This window comes from Sarcophilus harrisii, chromosome 4 (genome assembly GCF_902635505.1).
Source record: "Sarcophilus harrisii chromosome 4, mSarHar1.11, whole genome shotgun sequence".
NCBI classification, from domain to species: domain Eukaryota; kingdom Metazoa; phylum Chordata; class Mammalia; order Dasyuromorphia; family Dasyuridae; genus Sarcophilus; species Sarcophilus harrisii.
Genome location: NC_045429.1, coordinates 175,515,700 through 175,539,027, shown reverse-complemented (window position 1 = coordinate 175,539,027; position 23,328 = coordinate 175,515,700). Strand labels below are relative to the sequence as shown.

The following is a 23,328-nucleotide window of genomic DNA, read 5'->3' as shown; positions in this document are numbered from 1 at the left end:
AATTCTACTTTAGCTCTTTAACAAAGTTTCCTTGTTGTCTAATTTCTGGGTCACAGATGAAGGTTCTTGGTCCCATGTTCAGGAGCCCAAATGGAATATTTTTCTCTAAAATATAAAGTTCCCTGGGAGCAGGTTTCTTGGGGGGCTTCTAGAGGCAGCCTTTGTTTCAGTTAAGATAATAATCACCTCAAATGCAGTCAGGTATTAAAGTTCAAATCCATTATTGTTTCCTTTTAAGTCTTGTCTCTTTCCTGGGGCCTGGTTAGCTTTAATAAAGGCCTACCTCCTTGGTTCCGAGAGCTTAAGTTGTGTTCTCTGGCTTGTGAATCTCCTTGACTGAATCCTGGCTGAGGCTCTGAGACCTTGTAGTGGGCTTGTGTTTCTGGCCCTGAGAGCTCCTCCTTATATATGCTCTCTTAAAGGTGTGAATCTTGTGGAATTATAATAAGTACTGAGTACATGTAAATTAGAGAATCATTATCTCATCAATTCCAGTGACTTGGTACCTTGTAAGAATCCTAACACTGAAGGGATCAGGTTATAAAGGGCTTTAAAATGAAAACAAGGGATCTTCTATTTGATTCTAGGAAATCCCTGGAATTTATTGAGTAGTAGGGTTAGTGTGACATGGTCAGACCTGTGCCTTAGGAAGATCATTTTGATAACTGAGTAGAGTTTGGACTAGAGAAGGAGAGACTTATGGCAAGCTGGCCAACCAATAGGCTATAGCAAATCTCCAGACATGATGTGATGAAATTTTGTACCAGGACAATGACAATGTTAGAGAAGGCAAAATAAGAAGATTTGACAATTGAACATGGAAGTGCATGAGTGTGAGTAGAACTTGATAACTAAGTCCCTAGACTGGAAGGATGATAGTATATTTGATAGTAGTAGAGAACTTAGGAAAAGAGAGTGTTGGGGAAAAGATGAAGATAATGAATTCAATTTTGGACATTTTGAGTTTATGGGACATCCAGTTTGAGGTATCCAATAAATAGATGAAGATGCATGACAAGAGGTCTTGAGAGATGCTAAGACTTGACAAATTGGTCTAAAATTCTTTGTATTGAAACGATAATTGAATTGTTGGAAGCTGATGAGATCACCAATGAAAAAGTATAGATGGAAAAGAAAAGAAAGGAAGGAAGGAAGGAAGGGAGGGAGAGAGGGAGGGAAGAAGGAAGAGAAGGAAGGAAAGAAAGAAGAGAGGGAGGGAGGGAGGGAAAAGGAAGGGAGGGAAGGAAAGAAAGAAGAAGGGAAGTAGGGAAGGAAGGAGAAGGAAGGAAGAAAGTAAGAAGGGAGGGAGGGAGGGAGGGAGGTGAAGAAGGAAAGGAAGGAAGGAGGGCCTTAACATATACCTACCATTTGTACACATGACCTGGATAAATATATAACAAAGGAAACAGAAAAGGAGTGGTCAGATAAGTAGGAGGAGAACAAGAAGAAAATAATGTAGTAAAAAACAAACAAAACAAAAACAACCTAGAGATGAGAATCTCAAAAAAAAAAAAATGATTGACAGAGTCAAAGATTTCAAAGAGGTAAAAAAAAGATGAAATTTAAGAAAAGACCATTGGGTTCAACATTTAAGAAATCATTGATAACTTTGTAGAGAGCAATTTTAGTTAAATGATGAGGACAGAAGACATATTGGAGAGAGTTGAGAGGGAGAAATAATGAAGGAGAGGTGCTTATTGTAGATGTCTTTCTCAAAGACTTTAGCCATAAAAGACAGGACAGATAATTATAAGTACAGTTGAATGGACAAGTTAAGTGAGATTTCCTTTCTTCCTTCCTTCCTTCCTTGCTTCCTTCCTTCCTTCCCTCCTTGCTTCTTTTCCTCCTTCCCTTATTCTTTCCTTCTTTCCTTCCTTTTTTCCTTCTTTCCCTTCTTCCTTCCTCTCTCCCTCCCTTCCTTCCTCTCTCCTTCCTTCCTTCTTCACATTCAGTCCTCATAGTGCTCTTTCTGGATGCATATGTCTGTATCACAAATCTATTGAAATTGTAGGTATTTACTTTTTAAGAACATTGTGTCTATGGCTTCTGATGTATCATAAGAGATGATACAATTTTTGAATGGCCCTCCTGATATAATAGTGAATCTTTTAATAGTAAAACTGATATAAAAGTGAATCTTGTTATACTATGCCAAATTAAAAAGAATAACATAATTTATTTAAATTTTATGTTAACTAAGTCAGTTCATGAACTAGGAAACCCTGTTGGAGTATTTCCAAAATTATCCACTTCCAAAGGGAAACCTTTATTTGACTGTATGCTTATCAAAGATTGGTTTAAAGGATTATAGGCTTAATATTATTACCACTAAGTTTGTTTAGCAAAGTATTATATTAAGAATATGGAATATATGAAGAACTGGGGCAATGGTCACTGTATTATCTACTTACCTGAATGAAGAAATGACTAGGGAATGAATATGTTAAGAATAGCTGATAACTGTTTTTGAAAGCTGTTAAATTCTGCTGAGCTGATTTAGTTCATCCTTGTTTGGCTTTTCTTAATCCTTTTGATCACAGATTACTTCCTGCTTTATTTTCTTTTGTTGTGGAGCACAGGAGTTTAACAGAATTATAAGAAAATTTTCTTTTCAAGATCCAAATGGGCAATGATCATGTAATTTCCAAGGAACACATGGCCTTCCTTGGCTATGAATATGCCCCTTTCCTTTCTATTCTCATAACTCATATTGCATAGAAGCCTATCACCTGAAAGAACTCCAGTGACCTCTTTTTTCATATTCATGTTTTTATTAAAAATTCAAATGCTATATGAAGATCATATTGAAAAAAATGGCAAATTTTTCAATTTTGTATTATATGCTTGACATTGTAATATAGTCTTGAGAAATTGAATTCTCTTTAAATAAAATTAGAAAACAAAGAGAAAGGTTCTTTAGTATTCACTATTCTTATCTATTCTCCAGAAACACTGTTCATTTTGCTAGTGTGACACTTCCTGGGATAAAAATTATCTTGTGAAAAAAATCCATGAGCTTTGAAAGTCATGTGCTAAACCTTTAAAAATTAATTAATGCTTAGAAAATTATTCAAGATATAGAAATATTTGCTTTTATGCCACTGTAACAGAATTTTAATTAGATTTATGAGGTAGCTTTGGCAAAAGAAAAACATAGGCCAATAGAATGTTAGAGTTGAAAGGGACCTCCAGGAGTGGTTAGTCCCAGGGGTCCTCAAACTTTTTAAATAGGGGGCCACTTCACTGTCTCTCAGACTGTTGGAGGCCCAAACTATAGTAAAAACAAAAACTTTGTTTTGTGGGCCTTTAAATAAAGAAACTTCATAGCCCTGGGTGAGGGGCATAAACGTCCTCAGGTGCTGCATCTGGCCCATGGGCCGTAGTTTGAGGACCCCTGGATCCAAAGCATGAATTCTTCTTATGATAACAAAAATGATGGCAATAATGATGGTCATGGAATCAAACTGTGGCTGCATCATTCTCAAAGATAATGATGTAACATTGGAACATAGCTTTGATTAATAAAATTTATCTTAACATTTTTAATATATAATATTTTTGCCAAATGTTTATATTCTCCAAGCTAAATGAAAGGTGTTTTCACACTTTAGAGACATATAATCCAAGTTATTTTAGGAATGGACTTAAATTTGTCGGAATGAGTCATTCACTAATAGATACAGAATCAAAGGATATCCAAAAGCAGTTCTTTTTCTTTTCTTTTTTTCTTGCTGAGGCAATTGGGGTTAAGTGACTTGCCCAGGGTCACACAGCTAGGAAGTGTTAAGTGTCTTATACCAAATTTGAACTCAGGTCCTCCTGACTTCAGGGCTGGTGCTCTATCTACTGTGCAACCTATCTATCCCTCAAAAATAGTTCTTAAGTAAAGACAGAAACTACTAAAGCCAAATGAAAACACTCTAAATAATGAAAAGCTAGAGAAAAATAAATTAAACATTTCTGAGGTTTTACATCATACCCAATAGAATGGCAAAGATGCCAAGAGGAGAAAATGACACAAGTTAGATAGGTTGAAGGGAAACAGGCACACCATTGCACTCCTGGTGGAGTTTTGAATTGGTATAGGCATTATGGAAAACAATTTGTAACTATTCCAGAATTGTGCTAGAGCCACCTCAGACTAGCCTATGGAAAAGCCTATGGAAAAGCTGATTGTTAAAATTTTAATTGGAATATTTACAAAAAAGGAAATCTGCAACTCATAAATTAGACTTTATTGTTTTGTTGATTGTGTAGAGTACTTAAAAGGTGATGAAGAAAATAATGTAAACATAAAAGTATGCTATGCAAAAAAAAAATATGCTATGCAAACATTTTTTCAGGGAGCTGGCTGCTAAACATTTACCAGTATACTCCTAGTAATATAAATAAATAAACATATAAAAGTTCTTCTTAGAAGAACAACAAAACCCAAATTCAAATCCAAACTACACCAAAATACAACAATAATTGGAAATTAAGGGAGTGCCTACTTATTGAAGACTTTTCAGACAAATGATGGTAACTAATTTAATATAATATTATTACAGCATAAGAAGTGATGAAATAGTTTTAGTTGGAACAGGGAAGACTGGCATGAATTTGCATTCTGCATTCTGTTGCAGAATGAAGTTGATCAATACTCTATAGAAAAAAAATTCAAAAACTTTATAACTGATAAATTCAATGATAAACTGCGATTCTAGAGGATTGAAGATGCAGCAAACTACCTACTTCCTTACTGAGTGGTGATGAATCCAGAATGCAAATTGAGAATCAGAATGCAATTTTTAGATATGGCAGATGAAAGAATTTGCTTCACTTGACTATTCATATTTATTGTGAGAATAGTGTTTTAGTTTTTGGTTAATTGCAGTGAATTTTTAAAAATTCACAAAATTATAGAGACATGAAATGGGGAGATCCAAATCATGGGAACAAAATGAGGTGAATATTATCCTTATGAGTCTGTTTAGTACTGCAATTATATGTAACATGCTTCCTATGAGGCTTCAGAGGAGGATCTTTATATCTTAATACTTTAGCCAATTAGAAAAAATATTCACATGTATAATAGTATATAAAAATCATTATTATTATTATTATTATCATTAATATTAATGTAACAACTTGTCCCAGAACTATTACTCTTCCCCATCAAAAAAAAAAAAGACAGGAAGAACAAGACAATGATAATCATAAAAAGTTTGACATTCATAACTTTTTCAATTAATATATTTTTGTTTCTGCTCAAACTCTTGATAGAATTAAGTAGATTAAATGATAGTATTGCCACATAAAAGATATTTCTCTGGACTAGTTATTTGCAGAATTATGGAAAACATTGGAGCTCCTTTTAGCTATGAGGTATTGGACTTCTGAGAGTCAGTTATGATACAAGACTCTATTCAAAGAAAAAAGTGGATATCGATGATCTATTATAATAGACATGGCTTCTCCTTGGATGATTAGGAAAAAGTGTTCTTTCTGCCCTAGTTCATATTCATTCGTACTAAAGGGGAGAATTGCTTTATGATAATCCAGCCCTTCTAATAAGTAGTCAATTTGGACACATTTTTAGCATATATGTATGTATATATTGTACGCAGACATATGCTTTCTTTTTAAAAGAATGTTTTTATTTCATTTTTTCTCAATTACATGTAAAAACAAATTTTAACATACATTTAAAAGTAATTTTTTATTTTCAAATACCTTCTTGAGGAGGCAAACACTTTGATAAGTGATTATATATGTGAAGTCATGCAAAACGTATTTCCACATTAGCCATGTTGCAAAACTCAGACCAAAAAAAAAAAAAAGAAAAAGAAAGAAAAAGAAAGAAAAGAAACAAAACAAAACAAAACAAAAAGTTTAAAGTATGCTTTGATCTGCATTCAGACTCCATCAGTTCTTTCTCTGGAGGTGAACATAATTTTTCATTGTGTGTCTTTGGAATTGCCTTATATCATTATATTGCTGAAAATAGCCAAATCACCCAGTTTATTGTTGTACAATATTATTGTTATTGCGTGTAGTGATATATTGGTTCTGTTTAGTTCACTTTGCTTCAGTTTCTATAAATCTTCTATGTTTTTCTGAAACCATTCTGCTAGTTATTTTTTACAGCATAATACTATTCAGTCAAAATTATATGCTACAACTCGTTCAATCATTCCCCAATTGATGGTGTCTCTTTAATTTCCAATTCTTTTTTTTTTTTTTTACCACAAAAAGAGTTGCTAAACTCTTTGTATATATAAGTCCTCTTCTATTTTTTTAATATCTCTTTGAGCTACAGACCTAGTAACAAAACAAGCTAGAAAAAGAACAAATTAACACCTCTCCATTAAATACCAAATTAGAAATTCTGAAAATCAAAAGAGAGATTAATTAAATTGAAAGTAAGAAAACTATTAAACTAATAAAACTAAGAGTTGGCTTAATGAAAAAAAAAGTCAGAGTTTCCTCAATTATATGTCTTATTTTCTTGTTTTTGCTATTTATTTTAATCTGGTATTAAAGTATATGTTAATTTAATTAGGGAGATCTTTTCAAGTTCCTCAGAGAATTTCTCCAATTCTTCATCCTGTGCTACACATATTGGTGCATAAAGCTGTAATTATCTCTAGTCATCATATGTTAATTATGAACCCTGCAATATAAGATTAATCAAAAAGTTTTGTCAAAGGATATAAACAGTTTTCAAAAGATGAATTATAAAGCATTCACAACCACATGAAAATAATCTCTAAATCATCAAAAAGACAAATGCAAATTAAAATAACTCTGAAGTTTTACCTCACACCCTACCACTGGGCAAAAGACTAACAAAATAGCAACAGACAATGTTGAATGGGATTGTGGAAATAGAGACATACTAACACATTGTTGAAGGAGCTTTGAAATGGTACAGCCATTCTGGAAAGCAATTTGGAATTATTCAAATAAAGTGGCTAAAATATTCATACTTTTTGAATCAGAGGCTCTGTTACTGAGCTTTTATCCCAAGGAAGCTATTGATAACAAAAACATCTCCACATATTTTTAAAAGCATTTTTGTGATGACAAAGAATTGGATGGAAAGTAGATGCTAATTAGTTGGGGAATAGCTAAGCAAATTGTGATACATGAAGGTAATGGAATGCTACTGTGCTGTAAGAAATGGTACTTGTGAGGAATACAGAGAAGCCTGTAAACACTTTATGAAATGATGCAGAATGGAGTAAGCAGAGTCAAGAAAATATGTACACAGTAACTACAACAACAACAATGGAAAAACAAGGACACATCAAAAAATTAAAATAAATATAATAAATTACAAAAATTAATTGGGACTCAAAGGAAAAAAATGTGAAAACACTTTCAGTTTACTCACTGGTGAAGTGGAATGTCTGTAGGTGTTACATGTTGCACATGTTTTTGTATTTTCTCAATGTATCAATCAGTTACACTGATTTTCTCCTTCTCTCTAAAAAAATACTATTTGTCATATAAGATGGATCTCTGTGGTGATGTAAGGGGAGGGAAGGATACATGGTGACATATGAAAGAGAAAACACCCATAAAATGATATTTAAAGGGATACAGATCTAGTAGTGTTATTATTGGATTAAAGTGTATCATCAATTTCTTATTTGTGCATAGGAATAAATTGCTATCCGAAATGTTTGGATCAATTCACAACTCCACCAAGAGTGCATTAGTATCAAAATATGTTTTCAATTGTATACACACATATACATTTATATGAAAATGTATTTTTAAACCTCTTAAAATTGTTCTAATTTTAAAATTTCATTTGCACCTTAAATTTAATGTTTTTATTTTTAAGCTTGAAATAAGGAAAGGAAAACTTTTAAAAATGCCCATTCAATGCTTAGTATGTGGCAGACTCTTGCTTATATTAGAAGCAAAATACATTGATATTTTAAGGAAAAATAAAACAAAACATCCAGCATGGTAGAAATGCTTGGCAAACTTCAAATGCTTTTTATTTATGCTCCATAATGTATATTGACTGACTGCTAAGGGGGGATGGTGGAAAATTTACAAGAGTTTATTTGATTTTGAGGATATTTTCTTGGTATCTTTCAATGCTAATTGACAATGATAATGGTCAGTGAAGAGAGTTTGTTACCACTTCTCTTTTCATAGGCAGTTAAACCACTTCTGAAGCAGCTAAATTTGTTTAGAACATCTTTTCAAAAGAATGTCAAGTGCCTAAATAAAAGGACAATTTGGGTTTTTTTTTTTTTTTTGTCTGTGTCTCCACCACCCAGTATCGTGCTGTGCTCATAATATTTAATATTTAGTGAACTGAATTACTTAATCTTCTTGGAATAATCAAACATATATTGGATTTGTTTTGTGTGATATTACAGGACAGTTTTCCAGCTCGATTTGGAGGAATTCATTTTGTTAATCAGCCTTGGTATATCCATGCTCTATATACTGTTATACGGCCTTTCCTAAAGGAGAAGACTCGCAAAAGGGTATTTTAAATATTTCTTCTTTTCTAATATTATTTATTCTGTAAATTTCATAATATGAACTTAGAGTAAAAATAAGTTAATACAAAATATATATTTACACACTTGTAAATAGATATTTTCAGCCTCTTTTTCCCTCTGTGTCTTTATCTCAAATATTTATGTTGAAGAATTTATGTATGTTAAGTAACATTTCAAAAATAGCTCTCCTATGTTTTAAAGGAAAAGAAAATATATTACTACAAATATAAACCATAGCCTAATTCCAATCAACCTGAATATCTTTCATGATATAAGATTTTAGTTAAAGCAAGATGGAATTGAAACTTAAAACAGCTTTAAGTGTTTCACAGTTTATCTATGGTAGAGCCCAAACTCTGATCTAAGAATCTTGAGTCCTTTTCTAGTGTTTCCTTTTCATTTTGCTGACATTTACATTTTTAAAATGTAATTTAATTTAACATTGTAATTAGTCTATTTGAAGTAAAATGACATGTATTGAATTTATTTTCCTTAAGTACATGTATCTTGCCAAAGTCAATTATACTCTGAGCTACCTGACAATAGTTTCTATGGGGAATCAAATATTTTGGTTAATAGAATTCTGTCACTGGATTGCTAATTTTCGGTGAATTAGAATATGGTAAGATATGTAATATTGCAATTATACTGAATGTAATTTATTCTTTTCTTAAGTACTAAGAAGATAGTGTTTCAGTGTAGCCACAGATATCCAAGTCCCATGTACTTGTAAAAATGTCATTTATTTATAATAATAAAAGTTAATAATATACAATATATTTGTGTCATAGTGGAGCATGAAATTCTGAGTCAGCAGACATGTTCAAACTCTTCCTTGGTAATTTAGTTTTTGCATGATCTTCAAGTTACTTAAACTCTTTTATCTTAGTTTATGTACTTCTAAAATTAGATAATAATAAAATCAGCTTCATAGGGTTATTATAAGAATTAAATGAAAATGTGTATGTGTGGGACTTTATAAGTTTCAAAATGCCATATAAATGTTATTTATTATTTTAGTAGTAGTAAATTATTAGAAATGCTATTATAGAGAACAATATTTGCTATAGTTAGGATCTTATGAGTACTGTCAAAATTATTTAAGGAATTACTTCAACAAATGTGAAAATAGAATTAAATCCTTTTTTAAAATAGAAGATGAAATTATTCAGTATATTAGGAACATCTCTTTCATCTTCTTTCCTCTCCACATTCCCTAACAGTGGAAAGAACATTTTATCATATTTTTGTTTAGTCATTCACTTGTATCTAACTCTTTGTGATCCTGTGGATCATACTGTCCGTGGAATTTTCCTGACAAAGATACTGGAGTGATTTGCTATTTCTTTCTCCAGTGTAGATAGAGGTTAAGTGGCTGGCCTAGAGTCACTGAGTATTTGAGGCTGGATTTAAACTCAGATCTTCCTGACTTCAAGACCAATGTTTCATCATTGAGCTCTCTACCTGCCTATATCTTAACTTAGATATACATTCATATGTATGTATGTATATATGTGTGTGTATTCATAGAGTTAAATATGCATACATACATTTACCACTTATGTATTGTGTTGAAGCATTAGTTCACACCTTAGATTTATTCCCAGAAAGAAAAGCAGTGGAAATTAGGATAGTGCTAGTATCTATTCCAGTTTTAAGATCTGATGAATGCGCTTGGAATTACTTTTATGTTTCTCTAAGCCAGGTATATTTTAGGCTACAGTTGATTTTAAAAGAGAGTCTAAAATTGCTCATATGTTTAATTTTCAAATAAATTATTCTAAGCAAAATATGTTTTTGGAGTTCAATTTGTTAATGCTTTTTAGAAACAGCTGTGAATGTTTGTGGTGCCCATCTCTTCTTGTTCATGTTTTGTTGAAACACAAAGCTAGGAAAAGATTGAGATACTCTAGTTGGATCTTACTGTATGGGAACCTGATCCTAATCCAGGTTCAAAAGAGAGAGAGATCAGAACTTCATTTAATTAAAATTTGGTTAATCAGAAAAACTTCATATGAGAATGTAATTGTGTTTCATATCGCCTATTATTTTCATATATGTAGAAACCTTCAAAATACAACCCAAATATTTGCTTTTCAGATGCTAGAATAGGAAGCTTATTAGCAAATCTTTTTTGATATTAAGATGCAAATCAAAAAAAAAGTATTTTTGAAAGTTCTGATCAATTTTGTAAGTTTTCATGATATAAAAAATTAAACAGTAGAATAATTGAAATGCATTTTAGTAATTACTTAAAGATAGAATTAGTTACATACTAGAACAAATTATCTAAAATATTATCTTTTATATTTCATATTTTAACTTAACCTTTATTGAACTTTAAAAGGACAATACATGGATTTCTTTCTCTTCTGAAATTATCCTTAGAAGTCTGTGACTATGAAATATAAGCAATATAAATTAGTTTCTAAATATCCTAAGATAAGCATTTAATTTATTTTATATTTTATCCTTTCTGAATTTATTTTTGTATTTCTCTCTTTAATTAGGGACAATATTTAATCAGATACTACCTCAAGTTTCAATGATAATAAGAACCACTGGGTCAGGATGGGGGGAGCAGTGTTTGAGAAGAGGAAGAATGGAAGATTATAATAATCCTGGGGAATGGTAGTGGTATGAGGACAATTTTAAGCATGTGAATGACTTCAGGTTTCCATGTTTACAGGAAGATTTTTAAACATCAATATTTCAACTATTTAGAATATAATCCACTGGAAATCTGTAGTAGAGAAGTTACCTAGAAACACTAGAATAGTCAAATCCCTTGTAATACAAAATGCTACCCATTTTGAGGGAATTCAGAATATTAGATTTCAATTCTTTCTCTTTTGCATTGTAGAACAGCATTTAAGACTGCTATGGGTAAGGCATTCTTAGTAGCAGTTAGGAGAAGGGCATTATACCCATGTCAACTTAAAGGCTTAATATGTGAGGTGGCGGTGTTTAATTGCTGAGTCCCTTGTTAAGTATTCTTATTTCCAATATAGGTCAATAAGGTTTACCATACAAACTATAATGATAAATTTTAGGTTGACCAATGGATTTGTTTATGGTACACATGCAATTTCCTTCCTAACTTTGGATTTTCCCACATCAGAATAAGCACAAACATACAAACACACACACTCTAGCCTAGCTTAGCACTTTGGTCATGGTATGACCTAGAAAAGTGATTCTTCATCTTCTTAACAGTAGTTATGGAAAATTGTCACAGGATTATAGCATTCTTTTTAGTCAATGTAATTCTGTTTATTTTGTGAGTTGTGCTTTGGATGACTTCTTTTTCTTCTGAAAATATAGATATTTCTGCATGGAAATAATCTGAATAGCCTGCATCAACTCATTCATCCAGAGATTCTACCTTCTGAATTTGGAGGAATGCTACCCCCCTATGATATGGGTACGTGGGCAAGAACACTGCTAGACCATGAATATGATGATGACAGTGAATACAATGTGGACTCCTATAGTATGCCAGTAAAAGACGTAGAGAAAGAACTATCTCCAAAGTCCATGAAGAGGTATGTCAGAAAAAACGTGTTGGATGTCATCATGTAAATTAAAATTTCAGTTATATATTGTAAGAAGATTTTTGCTTTATTTTCTCTGTGTGTGTGTGTGTGTGTGTGTGTGTGTATGTGTGTTTTTCTATCATATGACAGTCCTACTGTATATTGAATATGTTCTTTTTGGAAACTACAGAAAGATAAGATTCTTAATCTAACACGATTTCCCCCCTCCCCCAGTTTGAGGTAAGTACCATGAATTCTCTAAAATGGGATGTGAATATACTTATTTCTACCTGATTTTCATCTTGGGTTAATCTAAGGTAATTTGGAGACAGTGTGACACTGAGTTTAGAACCCTAGATTTTGAATTAGTAAGACTTGAATATGATTCCACTGAAACCATTTTATTAAAAGTATAACTATGTACAAGTTATATAAGCTAGTTGAGTCTCATTTCTAAAATAGGGAGAATAAAATTATATACCTTATAGGGTTATTGTGAGAATCAAATTAGATAATGTATAGAAAATTATTTGCAAGCCATAAACTATTATAAAGATATGAGTTATTATAATTTTTATTATTCATTATCATTATTAAGAGCCCCTTATTCACCCACCTGCTGGGGAATTTTGTTTTATTCTCTGCTTATGTAGATTTCTGAAGATCCATTAGAAAAAGACAATTTTCCCTTTATGCAAACTACCAAAGATGTACTTTCCGCTATACATTTCTGGATCTAATGTCCTAAATTTAAATTTTAGACACATAACATATATATTCAAACAAATTCTTTTTGTTAATGGTAAAGTATCAGGGATGGTTTGGTACTTTTTAGATGTATTCCTGGTATATCACAATCTTGCAGATATCTATCTGAATGGTACTCAATGACCCTGAGTAGGTATCCCTATTCTTTATGTCATTTTTTATTAGAGCTTGGTGTATTTTTCAATGTTACAAGAACATACTTCAACATAGATATATTACTCTACACATTCATTATCTATCTTTTCTTTCCTTTTTTCATTCTCCATAGCTATTTGTTTTAAATAGTTTCCTTCCTATATTCTCAATACTTAGTAAATTAAATAGCCCAAGGGATCATTTTATCAACAATTCACTAGGAGGACATAAAGAACTTTGAAAAATTCATTAACTCTTTCAAATCAATGGATTAACAATTATTAAAGATATTAGGGCATTATTAGTAAATTGTCGCATCTTTCAATATGAGATGGACTCATATATTTGCGTACTACATTGTACTTAATTGATTTTTTTGTATATAATTTCATCAGCGTAAGGAACTCTAGTATAGAAACTCCAACTATCTTAGACAATGGAAAACTACTAAGAAATTAATCAATAAGCACCAAGTGCCTCCTATTACAAAAATAAATAGATGAAGCAATTCTTATTCTCAAGAAGTTTAAATTCTATTGCTGAAGAAAATGGTGTGTGTTTGTGTGTATATACACAATAACTTTAAAAATCCCAAGAAACAAATTCACTGTACATTAAGTTTTATTATCATTACATGTTCTAGTAGGGAATTCATGAAATTATTGTATTTATCTTTTGATATATGATCATAATAGATGGGGTTACAATAAAAATGAAAATCCAGATTTATGGATAATAAGGAAAGTGCATTTAAACTTTGTTTTATAAAATTTGTCAGGCTAGGAATCTTGTCTATTGTTTTGCAGTTTTGATGTTATATGCTTTATATATGCATATATAGAACAACTGTAGAATAGTTTTACAACTATTGCACAATTAGATTAAATGGCTTCCGGGGACAGGATTTGAACTCAAGTTTTCCTAACTGACTAGTTCACTGTCCACTAGTCAATTAAACGTTAGTAAAAGAAACAAGTATATTTTGGTTTTTTTAGAGTGCCTAGTTTCAATTGTTTGCTTTTTTATTTTAAAGATTTTTATTTATCTTTTAATATAGGTAAATAGTCTATGTTTGCTTAAAACAATGCCAAAAAATGATGCCAAAAAATAAATGCCAGTCAACAAGAATTTATTAAATGTCTATTATGCATCAGGCATTGAGCTAAGCATTTCTTTCTTATAATGGTTCCAGCTCCTATTTAGTCACCTTGCTTATCTTTTTTATTCACTGTCTTGAAATAGAAGACAGCTGCCTATTTGCTGTTGATATGAACTAGTAAAAATGAGTTAGAAATAGTGACTATCTACTTTTCCTCTTGTCATTGAAGTTTTTTGTTCTGCTTTCAAAACCCATTTTTATGAAGCTTAGTATTACAGTTAATCAGTTCACTTAATCATCTAATTCATTTTGGGGGGTTTTGTTTTGATTTCAGGTTATAAATGGCTATGTTGTCTGCTTTTATTCATCATTAGCCTGTGCTTCAGATTAATTTTTTCTACCTGAAATTTATGATGTCTGTTAAGAAGCATATTACCACAGCAATATCCAATTGACTGGTATAAGAGCAGGAAGGGAAAAAATCATTATGGGTAGAATTTTAAAGGGGCAGCTTCTTTGCTAATGCTATAGCCACTAAGGAGGTGGTTTTCTGCTACAACACTACCATGTTTCATTGACTTTTCTCCTATCCAGTTTCTCATTGTTTCCCATTGATAAACTGAAGTATAATTCTCACCTACTACAGAGTTGCATGTGTATAAAAGGATCTTGTTTAGATTATTTGCTTCTCCAATAACAAAATGATATTACTTAAATTAGAAGAGATAGTGGTTTACTTAAAAAATCTCAAGAAACAAATTCACTGTGTATTAAAGTTTGTTATCATTACATATTCTAGTTGGGAATTCATGGAATTATTGTATTTATTTTGAATACAGTTAACTTTAAATATCTCCAAATTTATGGGTAATAAAGAAAAATGTATTTAAACTTTGTTTTAAAGACTTCTTCAGGCTAGGAATCTTGTCTTTTATTTTAGTTGTTTTGCAATTTTGATGTTATCCTTTTCTCCTTTTTCTCATTGATTGTAAATGTCCAATTGGTGACCTAATCTTGACATTTCTATCTTTGTATTATCTCTCTTACATCTTCTTCCAGGACTTCACCTTTATTTGGCTGGATTATTGCAATACCTTTCTAATTATTTTTCCTGACTTAATTTTTCTTCTTACTCCAATTCCTACTTCAAAAAGTTGTTTGGGCAATTTCTTTAAAACATATATCTGTTTATGTCATCCCCAAACTCCAATGACTCCTGACACCTACAGGATTAAATATAATAATTCTATTTTTTTGATTTGGCATTTAAAGCCTTTCACAACAACCCATTTAAATCTTTTTTAAAAAAATATTTTATTTAAAGAAACAGAATAAGAAAAAAGAAAAACAGAAAAGGAATACAAAATAAAATCAAACAAAAGAGAACATTTTCATGTGCCCAGCAAAGCATCAGGAAGAATTCAAAATATGTAACAACAAATACCAGTTGAAGAAAGTATATATATTAGTAGAAGAAATTATTTTCACGAGTTTCCATCTTTACTTTCTTGTAAATTGTTCTTTTGTTCTCTGCTGTGTACCTTTTTTACTTTATTCTTTTCCCCTCTTTCATCCCTTCCACCACTCCCAAGCAGACTATAGCTAAGAAAGGATATATTTTACATACACATACATACACACACTTCTACTCCTACACATAAACACACACATTATCTTTCTATCCCTGCTAACCCTTTGCTTTAAGTCTGCTCCTAATAATGCTATTATTTCATCTCCCCATGAATACCTCCTTTGTTTTCTTCCCTCACCCTTTGTTTTTCTGTCTGCTCAGCTCTCCTCCTTATTTCTTTATAGATTTTGGAGGGTATACCCTTCAAAATATGTATGTAGTGTTGCCTATTTAATCCATTCCTTATGTGAATAGGTTTTCAGAACTATGAGCCTTCCTCCTCCCTCTAATCCCCTGTATCTGTTTTTCTTCTGCACCCCATTTTATGACATAATTATTATTTTTTACCTTAACTCTGCCCCAATATTTCTTTTAAGCTATTATACTGTAGATGTCAATTTTAAACATATGCTATAAATTTCCCATGTAAAGAACATAAACAATTTATCCACGTTGAGTTCCTCGAAAATTATATTTGATATTGGCTCTTATATGTTAAATTTCTATTAAGTTTGGGTTTGGTTGATAGAAAGTCCTGAAAATCTGCAAGTTCATTGAATGTCCACTTTTTCTCATTCAGTCTTATAGATAATTTTGCTGGATATGATATTTTTGGCCATAGGCCTAATTCTTTTGCAATAGATATGATTCTAAGATCTGTAGCTTCTTATTGTGGCTGCTGATTAGTCCTATACGATTCTAATTATAGCTACAGTGTATTTGAATTTTTTTCCTCGTTTCTTGCAAGATGTTCCCTTTGGTTTAGGGGTTTTGAAATTTGGCAATATTCCTATGTGTTTTCCACAAAGGATCTCATTAAGGTGGTGATATGTGGATTTTTTTTTCTGTTTCTACTTTCTCATGTTCTATCAGTCCAAGATAATTTTCTTTTATTATTATTATTAGTAGTAGTAGTAGTAGTAGGAGGAATAGTAGTAGTAGTAGTAAAGTTTTTTATTTTCAAAATATATGCATGGATAATTTTCAACATTCACTCCTGCAAAACCTTGTGTTCCAGATTTTTTCCTTCCCTTTACTCCACCCTCTCCCCTAGATGGCAAGTAATCCAATATATGTTAAATATGTGCAATTCTTCTATACATATTTCCACAGTATCATGCTACATAAGACAAATCAGATCAAAAAGGAAAAAAAAATGAGAAAGAAAAAAATGTAAGCAAACAATAACAAAAAGAGTGAAAACACTGTGTTGTGATCCACACTCAGTCCCCACCGACCTCTCTTTAGTTATAACCAGCTCTCTTCATCACAATACCATTGGAAGTGGCCTGAATTAGTTCATTGTTGAAAAAAACCACGAAGGACAATTCTCTTGGATTATTTCTTATATTATTGTGTTAAGGTCCTTTTTTTGATCACAACTTTCACAGTCCAATTATTCTTATATTTTCTTTTCTTGATCTGTTCTCCAAATCTGTCGTTTTTCTTATAAGATGTTTCACATTATGTAATATTTTTTCATTCTTTATAATGTTTTTTTTTTTTTAATTTCTTGGTCTCTCATAGCTTCATTGGCTTTCTTTTATTCAATTCTAATTTTCAGAGTTATTTTCATCTTTGATATTCTGTATCTTCTTTTCTAGTTGGTTGACTTTCCCCCCCACAATCTTGTTTTTCTTGGATGGTTTTTATTTTTATTTTTTTTAGCTTTTTCCTCATTGTATCTGATTTGATTTTTTAAAATTATTTTTTGAGTTCTTCTATAAATTCTCTCTGGGGAGTTGTTTCACATTACTTTATGGGGTAGAAACTTTTTTTTTTTTTTTTTACTTCAATGTCCTCCTCTGAAGGTGAATCCTGGTTTTTCCCTGTTTCCATAGTATGGTGGGGTTCTTTCTTCTTTGCATATTCATTTCTTAAATAATAAATAAGAGATATTAGTGTATGCAGCTCTAATCCAGGGATAAGGGTCAGGGGGATGGTGTTTCTGGCTTCACAAAGGCTCTCCTATTTGACCAGAATCACAAAGCAAGAGCTTCACCCTCCAATAAGTGCCCACAGTCAGCAGCATCCCTGTTCCCCTACCTCTGCACTCATGGGTGTTGGGTCCTTCTCATCTAGGGCCAAGTCCCTGAAGCACAGCTGGACCTGATGTTCCTAATCAGCCCAGATTCCCTTAGTCTTCCCAGACTCAGACCTGGATTCCACAAGCAGTCCAGGAAGTAAAAGTTTCTGTGGTTCCTGCTGAGGTTCCTGATACACTGAGTTAGCCCCAGGGCTTCCTACGTGGTATTTGTGGGAGCTAGCCTGTAGGTGTTTATACTTCATGGTTAATCCCAACCCCAGGTCTATATTCAGATTTTCTGAGGTTGTATCTGTAGGACTCTAGTCCTACCTCAAATCTTCTTGATTTTTCACAAGTCAGTGTTTGCCCTAAGGCACAAATTTGTTCTATTTGTGGGGGAAATCAGGAGAGCTTGCAATTTACCAACCTACTCTGCCATCTTCCCAGAATTCCCCCCCCCTCCTTTTTAAACATATTACTTCACTCACTGCAATGACATTTCATTTCCAGGTTTTATTTGTCCTGAAAAATTCACAGTATTAAAAAATTTGTAATTGCTTAGTTATTAGAAAGGATCTAGAAGATGATCACCTTCCCCAAATTATCTCACATGTATTTTTCTACCCTTTTCTACTCAATACTCTATGCTCCAAATAGGTTAATTTCAGCACCATGCTATAGGAACTAGGGATTCAATGACAAAAATGTGTCTAAGAGATTGATATTCTGATGGAGGCAGTTGATATCATTACTTTGTTTTTTCACTGACCTAATTTGAGTCACCATTTGTCCTTTTTCCCCATGAAATTTCCTTTACTTTTATATTCCATATCCCATTATTTAAGAGTGGGTGAATATGGGTGAATATATTAGATTCATGGATGAATTTAAATAAAGAAAAGACAGAGTGGTGTTAGGGGAAAACATAATTTGCTTAATTATGCTATCAATAACTTAATAGGAACAGATGTGTTAGAAAAGTATAATGTGGATAATTCAGCTAATCTTGGTTTAATTAATTAATCAATCAAATTATTTATTTCATCTCTCTCTCTCTCTCTCATTTACAGATCTCAGTCAGTAGTGGATCCTGCAGTACTAAAACACATGGATAAAAATGAGGAAGAAAACATGCAGCCTTTACTTTCTCTGGATTAAAAACCTATTAATATCACTATAAATTGGAATGGAATGGTACTCCCTTTCAGGAAGAAGCAAACCATTGGGGAAGAATGTACCAGCTGGGAATCTATTTATTTATATTAATGTAGCATAATGTTATAAGGCAGCAGGTTTTCCCAGTATGCCTAAAACATAGGTGTTCTGGGTTGGATTTTTTTTTAAATCAATAATTTATTCTGTAAGTGCCAACTTGTTTGTAAATATAGTGTAAGCTCCACTTCAATTTTGTTAGTCTTGATAGCAACGTAGTTTGGAAAAGGATGACTCTTAAGTCCCTGTCACACAAACACATATTACATACATACATATATACACACATACCACACTGTAACCAAAGGGGTAAAAGACATATGAAAAAGATCAAAACTAATTAAATGTAGCCCTGTTTCCTATGAAGCCATATTGCAGCTATCATAGTTACTGCTTCATCTTTCTCCTCTGAGATTCTCTTTCAGTATGTTAATACATATCTTCATGGGAAAAGGGAAAAAGAATATCACAGGAAATATTATTATTATAATAATAGTTCCTAGTTAGGGATTATAATTTCACAGGAAATATGCCCTGAGACCCTCACTGGCCTTGTTATTATCAAGACAAAGGATTCCATTTGAGCAGGTAAATCAAACTTGGGAATTGTTTTATGTTTGAATCTTTGGGCACTGGGAAGTGGCATTTCCTGTCAGTTAAGAAACAGAATTCAGAAACAGTGTGGACTCTTCTTAGATTTCTATCTTCACAATTTGTTCTTTACTCAAGCCTCCATTGTATTCTGTTTAGTATATTTGGAGAACATTTTCTCAAATCCCATCAACCAAGAGGAAAAAACTCATACAAGCTAAATGTTTTGACAACTAATTTTGAACACAACACTTTTCACTAGCAGACAAGGGGCTAATTTCTGAATCATGTGAACTGGTTGATTAAAAATGCATATATATATTTTTACTGAGCTCTAAAGAAATAAGATGCCTACTAATTAAGGATCCATATACCCCTTGATAGTTGTTCAGTATGCTTAGAGATGTTATAGATTGTCATATAAGGTATTTCTGAAACCTATTTCAACTAAAGGTCAATGTAAACCAGGTGTAGTGAAACAGACTCTCACTGATTGTTTAAGGGCGTACTAATTTTATCTGTAATGTAGTCTTGAACATGTGCCATATTGCTGAAATCCTTTTTACCTCAGAGGAATAACAGATCTTGATGTAGATTTAATGGCATTCATCAACTAAGTTTTTCTCAAACTGACCAATGCTAGGTTTCTGTTATCCACTTAAGTATGTACATAGAAAGGACAGGAATGAATGGACAAACTGAATTTAAGAGTTATAGCTAAATCACCAAAACTAGGGTAGGTGATAAAGACTAAAACTTGTTTTGGGGTTCGCCATTAAAAGGGAACTCTTCCAATATGGTGGCAATATTTTCTTTTAATTTAAATTCCTATTATCAGGGAAAAGAATCAAAGTCCCTATTCCTTTTTTGGATTTGGGGCTCAATGGATAAGAACTATATGTTTTGGGATATGAAGAGAAGAGAAAGAGACTAACTCACCAAGTTATTGGGAACTGGAAGTAATAAAGTTTTATTGCTTTGTCTTATTAACTTTTACACACTCAATGTTTCCTTTCCCAAATCTAACCTAAGTTGGACATCTGAATGAGTATTTGAAGCATATATTAGAATCTGTGACCCAAACAGGAAAGATAGATGCAGCTTTCTTTTCCATATTAATCACTTAATCAATTTGCATGGATTTTTTCAGATTGTAATACCTTGGTACATTAGTCTATTTTAAAAGTATTTGGGAATATCTTGATAATAAAAGAGAACACCAATACATTAATTGATACAATTCAAAATATGTTAAGAAGTTGCTAATAAATATGAATTAAGAATAATTTTTAAAATGCCAATTTTTCTTCAGTGACAGAGAAAGCACTTACTGTATAAGGTATTCAGTTCAACTTATTAATGATTTAATGCTTAAAATCATTTGGAAATAAAGAATCATGGACTCTTCATTTCTTATTTAATGATTGTACTGCTAAGTGATCCTAATACCTATGTTTTTACATGTTTGTATATGTGATATAAACTTGAAGCCTTAGGCTTCATATTCTACATAATTCACCATAAGATTACAAGTCATAGCTTCCAGTCTTATAATTGGGAGGTGGGCAACAATAACAAACTAAGGAGAGTTAACTTCCATTGATTTTTGTGTGGATTTTCCTGTGACATATCATTTATTGCTTAACTTTGTAATCTTAAGTTATCTTTCTAGATCCAGAAAACATATCCCTTGTCTCCTCCCCTTATCACACAGTGACAGTGCACTCAAGGAATGTGAACTCATTTAATATGGACCTAAGAAAATGTAAACAGGATGGTAAATCTTCTAATATATTTCAAATTCAAATGTTATCCCCCTTCCTCCACTTTGGGGTATATGCAGTGCTACACTGCTGCATGAGCATTGCATGGAACAAATAATAGTTGATTCTATTACTTAAAACATCTGAAAATGAATGGATGAAGTATAATAGTAATGCCTTTTGAAATTAATTTTGTTTAGATGATTCAAAAACTAAGCTCATTGGCCAATGACCTTTTTGAAGTTGCTTGGTTAAGAGATGTAATTCAACTTTATGAATTCTTTTCTCAGTATTACCTAACTAGCAATTTGTTTGGGAGTCCTTTGAGTGACTTTTCTGTGACATATGTCTTTGTGTACTAACTGTCAAACTTAGTTCCTATTAATTAGCATTCATATCTTCATTTAAAAAAAAAGTTGTTGTCAATTATCAATATAAGATTGTTTACCCTATTGAAGCTGACTCTCAGTTTCAAGAGCAGTGCTAAACTTTATGTGATGGTCTTGTGACTGAGGATGTATGTACCTGAAAGAGCTTCACTACATTTGGTTTGGAATAAAGGCCAGCAGACTATTTTTTCTTCTTCTCTTCTCTCTTGCTCCTGCTCCATTTCTCTATCTTGTTGACGTTGGTTTATTGGCAACTGGCTAAAGAAAAATAAATAACTTCTCTTCTAATTTTGTCATTGTTTTTTGCATGTATCAGTCAATATCGCTCAAATAATGAGTTTTTCATATTCTAAAAAACTTAAAAAGTGCCTCTTTAAAGATGCAATAAAGCTGTGCTCTGGGATAGGAACTGCTATTTTTACTCTCTTTTTAAAAAATCTATGTTCTATCTCTGTGTAAAAGAATTCAAACTTAAACCATTTGAAATCTAGAAAGGAAGCAACCTGCAAGTCTTTGCTTTGTGCACTTCAGTTATAATATTTCAACTTTGTTTGGGCTCAATATAGTTTTTTATAAAGAATTATTAAAAAGTTAAGTCCCATGGTAAATGAAAAAAAATCAAAGAATTTCATATGAAAGTTTAAGAAATAAAAATGAATAGTCCATTTTCATTCTCTTTACAAAGGTTTTTAAGAAAGTGTAGCCCAAGGCACCAATGATCTTTCTATAAATCTTCATTTGTAAATAACTCTTTAATTGCTTTTCTTAAAAAATTTTTTTATAATCTAAAAGCCAACTCCTATGGTTTATCTTTAAAATCACCAATAGGGCAAAATGGTTTGCAGTATTTGCAATTTCTGGTATATTTGTGATAGAAAAAAGATTATTATTATGTAATAGAGTATTGTTTTAATCTTCATGTGGATAAACGAATACTTAGTCTTAAAAGGAAAACTTTTAAGCAACAATAAATCTGTCCTTGGGGAACATTTAGCTTTTCTGGGCTACACATTTTAAAGAAGTTGGGGGAGGGAAATGTTGCTTTGTAGAGAGTAATTTTAATTATCAAATGTTATATCAAGGAATCTTAATGATAAAGTATTATACACACAAAATTCTATTCCTTTTCTTCTGAAAAGTCAAAAGGTTCTTTATGATAATACTATCTTCTTCACTCTCTTTATGCATACATTAACTAATGATTACTTTCAAAATTGTCAGCATCATGAGAATGTTATATGTTTTGAAAAGTGAAGGGAATTTGGCAAGACCTCTAAATTTTTCCTTTGGTTTATCATTATTAAATTCATGCGACATAATTGTTTTTTAATTTCAATAGACACTATCTAGACTTTATGTGGAGGATGTGGACATGTAATGTCATAGGGAATAATCAGTGCAGAAACAATTCAGAACAATTACTTTCCCTATTACTTATAGTCTGCAAAGTTGAGTACTGAGAAATTGAATGATTTGCCCATATTCACACAACTATCATGAAACAACAGCAAGTTTTGAATTCAGATCTTCCTGATTCCATGGCAGGTTTACTATCCACTGCTGGCACCCTGTTTATTGCATACAATATTAAACATAGCCTAAAAATTTCATTTTGTGGGAGCATCTGAATGCTGACCATTGCATTGTTGTATATAAAAAAGTCTCT

At 31.9% G+C, this 23,328-nt stretch overlaps 1 protein-coding gene across 1 annotated transcript in view; it reads left to right on the top strand.

Annotated features, from left to right (window-relative positions):
* CLVS2 (clavesin 2) overlaps positions 1-21,950 on the top strand; it is a 103,678-nt gene extending 81,728 nt beyond the window's left edge. The window contains exons 3-5 of the mRNA XM_003769411.2: positions 8,385-8,495; positions 11,838-12,058; positions 18,778-21,950. Coding sequence (XP_003769459.1) covers positions 8,385-8,495; positions 11,838-12,058; positions 18,778-18,865 — 420 coding nt within the window. The 3' untranslated portion in view covers positions 18,866-21,950. The remainder of the gene's footprint in view (positions 1-8,384; positions 8,496-11,837; positions 12,059-18,777) is intronic.
* The last annotated feature ends 1,378 nt before the right edge of the window (positions 21,951-23,328 follow it).